Source organism: Simochromis diagramma, unplaced genomic scaffold, assembly GCF_900408965.1.
Source record: "Simochromis diagramma unplaced genomic scaffold, fSimDia1.1 OVJJ01000321.1, whole genome shotgun sequence".
In the NCBI taxonomy this organism is placed as follows: Eukaryota; Metazoa; Chordata; class Actinopteri; order Cichliformes; family Cichlidae; genus Simochromis; species Simochromis diagramma.
The window spans coordinates 4,557,592-4,566,905 of NW_024386772.1; the positions used below are offsets into that span (position 1 = coordinate 4,557,592).

Consider the following 9,314-nt stretch of genomic DNA (forward strand, 5'->3'; position numbering starts at 1 on the left):
ACTAGCACAACAACAGTGGCCTCAATGGAGACAGAGACAGCTCCTGAACTTGCACAGACCGCTAACACAGTTGACCGCAACACGGAAATGCCAGTTGATATTTCACAGGAAACAACAGTCAACTTGCACAGCACAGCAGAAGATTGCCCTGGTGCCAGACTTATCACTAATATCCAAAATACCAATAATGTCAAGGTTATTCAATTTAACATCTTTAAAAACCTGGAAACTCAAAAAAGAAAAGTCCCACCTGCTATTGTGGAGGAGTTGTCACTGCTAATAATGCCATAATGTTTTATCTAGGGGTCTAGATTTATGCCTGTAGTGCACTGCCATGTAAATAATTTGCATTTACTGAATATGTACTGACTGAGTACTACTGTTCAAAAATTGAATAAAGAAACAAACTAATTTTTGCCTCTTTTTTTTTTAAATTAAAACCACCTCATAGAACATCACATCTGTTACAGTGTAGAATCCATGTCATTTATAGTTTACAAATGACAAAATGTTTACATAAAATCATGACAGTGTTTACATGATATCACCCACTACTAACACTACTTTATTTACTGTATCTTTTGAAAAAAAAAAAATTCCCAAACCTCAGAAGGACCTACTTTTTATAGACAACTGCAGACCAATAAGCCTCCTATATAATGATTATAAAATTTTAGCTCTATTGCTAGCTAGAAGAATGAAATATATTTTGGATGATATTGTAGATGAGACACAGTCTGTATTTATGACAAACAGGCACATCTCCAATAATATTAGACTCGTCTTGGATATTCTGGACTACTCAGCATTAATATCTGATGACTCATTTATCCATCTCCTGGACTTCTATAAAGCCTTTGACTCAATTGAGCATGAATTTATATTTCTCACACTTCAGGAAGTTTTGGTGATATCTTCTGCTAAGATATCAAAACTCTGATTATTATCATGACCCCACAGAGCGGGACATTCACTTTAGCCGAAAAGCATTGAGATGGCCCAGCAAGCTGCAGGAACAACAATGGCCACTGTGGCAAGACCTAAACCTACTTTAAGTAGGCCCTGATTATTTTCCACATTTTTCATGAGTTCTGCATTCGCTTTCGTGCTTTTTTCAAGCTCTTCCCTGAGCTTTGTGTTGTCTTTCCTGCTATTTTCAAGCTCTTCCAAGAGCTTTGCGTTTTCTTTACTGCTATTTTCAAGCTCTTCCCTGAGCTCTATGTTGTCTTTCCTGCTATATTTGAGTTCTTCCATGAGCTCTGCGTTTTCCTTCCTAGTATTTTTTAGCTCTTCCATGAGTTCTGAGTTGTCTTTCCTACTATTTTTGAGCTCTTGCTTGAGATCTGCGTTTTCTTTCCTAATATTTTTGAGCTCTTGCTTGAGATCTGCGTTTTCTTTCTTAATATTTTCGACCTCTTCCATGAGTTCTGAGTTGTCTTTCCTGCTATTTTCGAGCTCGTCCCTGAGCTCTATGTTGTCTTTCCTAATATTTTTGAGCTCTTCCCTGAGATCTGCGTTTTCTTTCTTAATATTTTCGACCTCTTCCATGAGTTCTGAGTTGTCTTTCCTACTATTTTTGAGCTCTTGCTTGAGCTCTATGTTGTCTTTCCTAATATTTTTGAGCTCTTCCCTGAGATCTGCGTTTTCTTTCTTAATATTTTAGAGCTCTTCCATGAGTTCTGAGTTGTCTTTCCAACTATTTTTGAGCTCTTGCATGAGATCTGCGTTTTCTTTCTTAATATTTTCGACCTCTTCCATGAGTTCTGAGTTGTCTTTCCTACTATTTTTGAGCTCTTGCTTGAGATCTGGGTTTTCTTTCCTAATATTTTTGAGCTCTTCCCTGAGATCTGCGTTTTCTTTCTTAATATTTTCGACCTCTTCCATGAGTTCTGAGTTGTCTTTCCTACTATTTTGAGCTCTTGATTGAGATCTGGGTTTTCTTTCCTAATATTTTCGACCTCTTCCATGAGTTCTGAGTTGTCTTTCCTACTATTTTCAAGCTCTTCCCTGAGCTCTATGTTGTCTTTCCTGCTATATTCGAGCTCTTCCATGAGCTCGAATATAGCAGGAAAAAGCTAATGTTGTTCATGAGACTAAAATCATCTCCCTGTGGTAATGTAAATATAATATGGCCAATATTATAGTATTGTCAGATTATTATGAGTGATATATATACACACACACACACACACACACACACACACACACACACACACACACACACATATATATATATATATATGTGTGTGTGTGTATATATATATATATATATATATGTAACTGCACAAAAAATACTGCAGTACATTACACATTAACAAATCAGTGTGAATGCTGATTAAGCATTATGAAAAATGTAGTGTAGTCCTTATTATGCCATTATACAACAAAAGCACACGAGTGAGAAGAAAGCAATTGTTGCAAATGTCATACATTATTTGATAGATGTAAGCTGTATGAATATGATATTACTAAAGACAATTTACTCATAGGTGATTTAGACTCATTGACGTAGCTACTGTTGCTGTCCCCAGAAAGGCAAAGTAACTAACATTCTTCGACTTTTTCCGCATGTAAAAGGAAATTGCATTTGTGATGAGATGATGGATTGTATGTTTGTCGGGAAATTTTTGGGAAGAAAAATGAGAAAATATTTGCTCTATTTCAGCATTTTCAAACACTGGTTCAACTTGATTAGTGTTTCAGTTTGTTTTCCACGTTCACAAAATCGTTTCAGTTTTAATTATTTCTCAAAAGTCTATTTTTTTATATTTATTTTAGTAAACAACATTATTTTTCACAACTAGTTTTAGCTTTTAGTTTCGTTTTGGTTTAACCTGGGAAGAAGCACAGGCGTTACAGGGAGAATACAGCAGTTTCCACCTTTTAATCACCCGCTATTTACATCCAACCAGCAGGTGGCGGTAATGCATCTCTAAGCTTCTTCGCTGACCGCCAATAAATTCAAGAGTAGAGGGGCTTTTATGTTGGAAATACTAACCGGAAGTCATCTGGATATCGTGTGACTTGACCTTTTCTTCAGGTTGAAGCCAGCGATGGTACTCTTTGTTAAGTAACGTGGTGGTAAACGTTGCTTTCAGACAAGATTTGCTCATTTAAATAGCAGCTGTCGCCGTGTCTGCCGTCATTTGTTCATACAAGTTAAAGAAGCGGTCGAACTTCGCTTGTGGGACTACTTAAATCGCAGTTCGCTGACGCTGGTGTGTTGGCTGCAGTTCGAGGGGGGATGTCTCTTCACGGCAAAAGAAAAGAAATCTACAAATACGAAGCGCCATGGACGGTGTACGCCATGAACTGGAGCGTCCGTCCGGACAAACGGTTTCGGTTGGCTCTCGGCAGCTTCGTGGAGGAATACAACAACAAGGTGCGCAGTGTGGTTTGGGCCGCCAGCAGCTAACGCAGCGTTGACGAATTAATGCTAATGCTAGCTGCCCTAGCGTACAATAACAATGTCCGATCTGTTGTTATTTACCAGTAAAACTAAAACAACAACAGTGGGCATATGTGTTAATAACCAGCGCGTCTTTTGTTGTGTATTACTAATAATATCCCTTAGTAACGCCACTATAAATGGATAATTCTAACTCCGAACCCCCTTGGGAACAGTCATTTGGTTTCATTCCCGATATATCAGGTCGTCTGTTTGATATGACAGGAGATGTTTTTCCCTCCTGCACAGGTTCAGCTGGTGGGTCTGGAGGAAGAGAGCTCAGAGTTTGTCTGCAGGAACACATTTGACCACCCTTACCCCACCACCAAGATCATGTGGATCCCAGACACGAAGGGGGTCTATCCAGACCTGCTGGCCACCAGTGGGGACTACCTGCGCATTTGGAGGGTAAGAATACAGATAACTGTGTTTTATATAGGAAAATCCTGAACACGCTACAAAGAGAACAAGTAAAATATAATAGATAATATGAATTAAAACCGCGAGTTTCCAAAAGTGATTTAAAAGAAAACGGCAAACAAGACACGGTTAGAGTAGTATGTTGTGAGCAAAGGGGTCACCACACAGGAGCGAGGGTGTTGGAAGACATGTATGAGTACAGCGTGATAGTGGTGAGGATCAGCTCTGTGCCCCTTCTTGTTTGCACTGGTGATGGACAGGCTGAGAGATGAGGTCAGACAGGCGCATCCATGGACTGTGATGTTCACATGATATCATGATCTGTAGTGAGAGAAGGGAGCAGCTGGAAGAGAGTCTGGAGAAGTGGAGGTATGTTCTAGAGAAGATTAAATTATTAGAAGAATCAAAACAGAATATATGTGAGTGAATGAGAGGGTGACACGTGTAACAATGAAGACGCAAGCAGCATAGGTATGCAAGAGAAGTGAAGAAGAGAGTGCAGGCAGGGGGAAGGGAGTGGAGATGAGTTTCAGGGGTGATTTGTAGCACAAGGATAGGAGGAGTGAGAGGGGAGGTTTACAGAGTGATAGTGAGATTAGACATGATTAGAAATGAGTACATCAGAGGGAAAGCTCAGGTTGAGTGGTTTGGAGCCAGATTTAAAGAGGCAAGGCTGAGATGGTTTGGACATGTCCATAGGGAGTGATGGCGAATATTGGTCAAAGGAGGCCTGAATATGGAGCTGCTAGACAGGAGTAAAATAGGAGGACTACAGAGAGAAGATTCGTAGATGTAATGAGAAAGGACATGCAGAGGGTTGGTGTGACAGAAGAGAATGCTTAGAGACAGGGTGAGATGGAGAGAGATGAGCTGCTGTGCTCTAAAAGCAGCAGTTGAAAGATGAAGAATAACAGGGAAGAGATCAAGATGACATCTCTTTATGACCTACTGGCTTTTAGAGTGATCATTAAATATTTTTAATACCTACTATTATGTTTTAAGTTGTACTCTAAAACAGACGGGGAGTAAGTCACCTGATTAAATGTAAGAGCCTGTGGGGCGAAGAAGAATTTGCATTAATTTAACTGGGATGAAATGAATGCATGATTCTGCTTGTTAAAGTCTTAGGAGATAAAATGAGCAGATAACAAATGTAACTGGAGGATCAGACAGCCAATTGTGTTAACAAATAAGAGCTATTTTCTGTCTCTGCGCTATGGAGCTTTGCTGTTGTTAAAAAAAATATTAATAACACATCAATGACCCACATTTTACTTCTTTATTATGAACTGAAAGTGTCCCGCTGTTGTAACTATTACCTCATGGAACAAATGCATGATTTAATCCTCTTTAGTTGCTAAAAACATATCCAGCTGTTTTAAAAGCAGGAAATATTACATTTGTGAATTGTTGAGGACTTTTAAGAAGATGCATTTGGTCAAAAGTAAAAACGGTATTTCCAGCCTTATTTAACTTGTCTGCTGCTGAAATGCACAACTGCATGTAAAAGGACTAAAATATTTTTTTCGTCCTGGAGGCTGGCTGGTGGCACATTAGCTGGTAGCACTTGTTGTATAAGTCCTTGGGTTTGTGTTGCAGGTCAGCGACACAGAAACACGTCTTGAATGTTTGCTGAATAACAACAAGAACTCAGACTTCTGCGCTCCCCTCACCTCCTTTGACTGGAATGAAGTCGATCCTAATCTACTTGGTAAGTAACCCAGTATGTCATAAACTGTAAAGAGTTACTAAATTGAATGTAGTTTTTCTTTCTTTTGTGACCTTTGAAATCGTTAAGCTTTGTTGCTTTTTCTGCAGGTACTTCCAGTATTGACACCACCTGCACAATCTGGGGGTTGGAAACCGGCCAGGTGTTGGGACGAGTTAACCTTGTGTCTGGACACGTGAAGACCCAGCTGATCGCCCACGACAAAGAGGTGTGTGTGTTTGGAGCCCAGAGGTGATCCCTGTGTTGCTGTGTATGCACAGGAATATTTAATTGAATCCAGCTGTTTGTCTCTGCAGGTGTATGACATCGCGTTCAGCCGTGCAGGAGGTGGCAGAGACATGTTCGCCTCTGTTGGAGCCGATGGATCCGTCCGCATGTTTGACCTGCGACACCTCGAGCACAGCACCATCATCTACGAGGACCCCCAGCACCACCCGCTCCTCCGTCTCTGCTGGAACAAACAGGACCCCAACTACCTGGCCACGATGGCCATGGACGGCATGGAGGTGGGTTTGCTTTAAAATACTATAACACTTTTTTTTGTTTGTTGTTGTTGTTTTAGGGAGCAAAAAAAGTAACATTTAGATTTTTTGGGGCATGTAATTATCAAAGTACCTCTTCCAGAGTTTTCCATTAAATACCTCAGCAGAAGGAGATTCCCAGAAAGACCTTAGCCATTTTGTAACATCAGGCCACATTTTATCTGTTTGAGGAAAATAGTTTTATTATTATTTAATTTGAAATCTTTTTGTTTAATAGGTGGTTATCCTGGACGTACGCGTGCCCTGCACTCCAGTGGCTCGGCTGAACAACCATCGCGCTTGTGTTAACGGCATCGCGTGGGCACCGCACTCCTCATGTCACATCTGCACCGCAGGTAAGCAAACTGCAAGCAGGCCTTCAGTAAAATTAGAACCACTCACGGAGATGTGTGATCTCAGGTACCGCTAATATGAAAAAAAACTACGTGTGGGTAATTTAACCATTTAGTGGGGCTTTATCCTTCAGTGGGAAATTTGTGAAATGTTGTGATTGGCCCATTAAGTACTGTTGTTCCATTTCCACAAACTACAAACACGCTCCATCTACCACAAGCAGCGGACTTCAAGCACACTACAAAAAAGTGTAACAGTCATGATTATTTGGCCATCAAATCTCCACCTGTCCATGTCTGTAACGGGCTATAATTGAGGCTTTTGACTGTAGTCGTATGTCCTGCTTCTGATGTTACGGGCCATGAAATGTTTAATTGGTGCATTATGTAAAAGATTATAACATGCTATTTTATTTTTGTGGTTTTATGATATTTGGCAAACAGCTTCGACCATATTTGAGCAAGGGAGGTGCATTACCTACTGCCAAGCAACAGTGAAAACAACAAAAGGAAGCGACACAGCATGCAAAAACCTTTCATTTATTTGTCTTCACATTTTTTTTTTACAAAACTTTTTTTTTTTTAGATTTTTTTTTAAAATGTCAAAACATCTAGATTAACATGCAAAAACAGATTTGATCGGTCTTTGTTCGTTTCTTCAGAATTTTTAATTTGAAATAGCAAACTGTGTCCGTTCTTTGAATTATTTTGGTTTAGGAAAAATGCAAATAGATAAATACTGAATGTTGCACTCACTCCCCACGCCGTGAGCGGGGGTTTCCCCTTATAGCCAAAATGTTTGCTGGATGAGGATATGGAGCGAAATAGTGCATGGTTTATTTACCAAATTTCCTCTTGTGGGACAATTAAATGATTATTCTATTCTATTTACAGTTTATTGTAGATGTTTTGCAGACCGTGAGGTTGAGATAACAAACATTAGAATTATCGGAAATTCCTTTTCTTGACAGTGTCAGGCTGTTTCTTTATGGGTGGTTTTTCTGTACCGAGTCTCACGTATTTTAGGACATGAAATATTGCATAAATGATTTGATTTGTCTTGTAAACCATGACCTTAACAAAGTGTAATGATTTTACTTTAAACACCAAAACCAACATTTGTGTACTTAAAATAAGTTTGGGCAGAAATACAAAACGATATTTAATAAAAACACTTTAGTGTTGTAAAAGTGTGTTGGGCGAGACTTCTCTTTAAAGAAGAGTGCTTTGCCTTTCCCATTTAGTTTTTTTTCTTTTTTTTGTGGTAACTGAAACAACCTTCTCTTTGTTGTCAGTATGTCAGTGATTAAGTTAATAAAATCGGTCATAAAAAGCCCGTGGATAGGCCAAATATTCAGTGCAGCAGTTATCCAAATGTTGTGTTCGTTGCCGTAGAAAGCATAACAAAGATTCGATTCACGATTTAAGATGACTCTGCCGCACATCATCACTTCAGAATAGATCAGAACGGCAGTTTTCCAGCTTTAAGCCAGGGTCTGGATAGAAAGGTGCACCGTTCTTTGCTGCTTTTAAGAAAATTCAATATTAGCAGTGTGCTCATTTTGTTACATTTTCTTTAAAGTTATTTTGCCCAGCCCTGGCATAATTATGTTAGAGGAAGCACTTAAACATTTTATTTCCACCTCAGCACCGATATCTCTGCTTTGCCTGCTTCCCGGGTTTCCTTTTCTTTTTTTAAAAAATTCATTAATTGATTGTTTACATTTTATTGTTCCCTTTTCTTTCCGTCTCCTCTAAGCTGACGACCACCAGGCCCTGATCTGGGACATCCAACAGATGCCACGGGCCATCGAGGACCCGATCCTGGCCTACACCGCCGAAGGCGAGATCAACAACGTGCAGTGGGCCTCCACGCAGCCGGACTGGATCGCCATCTGCTATAACAACTGCCTGGAGATCCTGCGTGTGTGAAGTCACGGAGAAGGAGCGCCATTTCAGATGTGGACTTTTTTTTCCGTTCTCATTCCTACGTTTTCAAGACGAGGATGAGGTGTCGAGTGAACTCTCTGAATGTGTTTGGAATATTAAACACCTGCTCCGCAATAACCTGGTTTACAATGTTTTTTCCATGTCTTTACTGTTATATTAACCGTGTTTAAGCACTTATTTATTTTGCTCACATGGTAGTGTTCAGCAGCTGGAAGAGACACGAGTGCTTTGAGCTGCTGCGTATGAAAGTCCGATTTTTGTACTCCTCGGTGTGATTTGTAGCCAGCCGTGTGATATTCATGAAGGGTTTACCTTCCTTGTACATTTCATCTGTTTCCTTTCTAAAGGTTGATACCAGCTACTGTAGGTGCCAGAAGATGGCCTCTCTAATATGTAGGAATATGTTGTAGCCTTTCTCGTGAATGCATACCTTTTTATCGATAATTCGAGGATTAATATATTGCAGTCTTGTTTACCCTTGTGGCAATTAAAGCTGTTAAATTTGGGTGTATGTACTCTCTTCAGATGACTGTGCCCAGCCTCAAGCTTGTGACTGGTGCAACTTTTCGAAAAATGTAAAATAACCTGAGAGGGTTCACGTTGTCACTGCAGTGGTGTGTCATCATATGTTGTGTTTTAGTTCGGCTGGCGATGCTGTGAAGCAACCGTGTACAGCAGCACTCAAAACCTACCAGAGCAATGTTGTTTATTGCCCCCCCCCCCAAATTATTCAATTATTCTCCTCTTTGTCTTATTTTTACATGTAGAAAGTTGTGCTTGGAAAGCTGCATTTTTTTTCATGCGCGTGAGCTGTAAAAATGGGAGGAAACAACTTTCTGACTGTTTATGTCTGCCTCTTTTTTTGTTGTTTTCAGTAATTAAAGGGTCATGTC

The 9,314-nt window shown here is 39.9% G+C and overlaps 1 protein-coding gene across 1 annotated transcript; it reads left to right on the forward strand.

Moving 5' to 3' along the window:
- Nucleotides 1–2,992: 2,992 nt before the first annotated feature.
- On the forward strand, nucleotides 2,993–9,103 carry dcaf7 (ddb1 and cul4 associated factor 7). Its single transcript, XM_040044162.1, has 7 exons — nucleotides 2,993–3,382; nucleotides 3,698–3,856; nucleotides 5,468–5,579; nucleotides 5,687–5,805; nucleotides 5,894–6,103; nucleotides 6,357–6,474; nucleotides 8,231–9,103. Exons 1-7 carry the CDS (start codon nucleotides 3,245–3,247, stop codon nucleotides 8,401–8,403), a joined length of 1,029 nt encoding a protein of 342 aa, XP_039900096.1. The 5' UTR covers nucleotides 2,993–3,244; the 3' UTR covers nucleotides 8,404–9,103.
- Nucleotides 9,104–9,314: the final 211 nt, after the last annotated feature.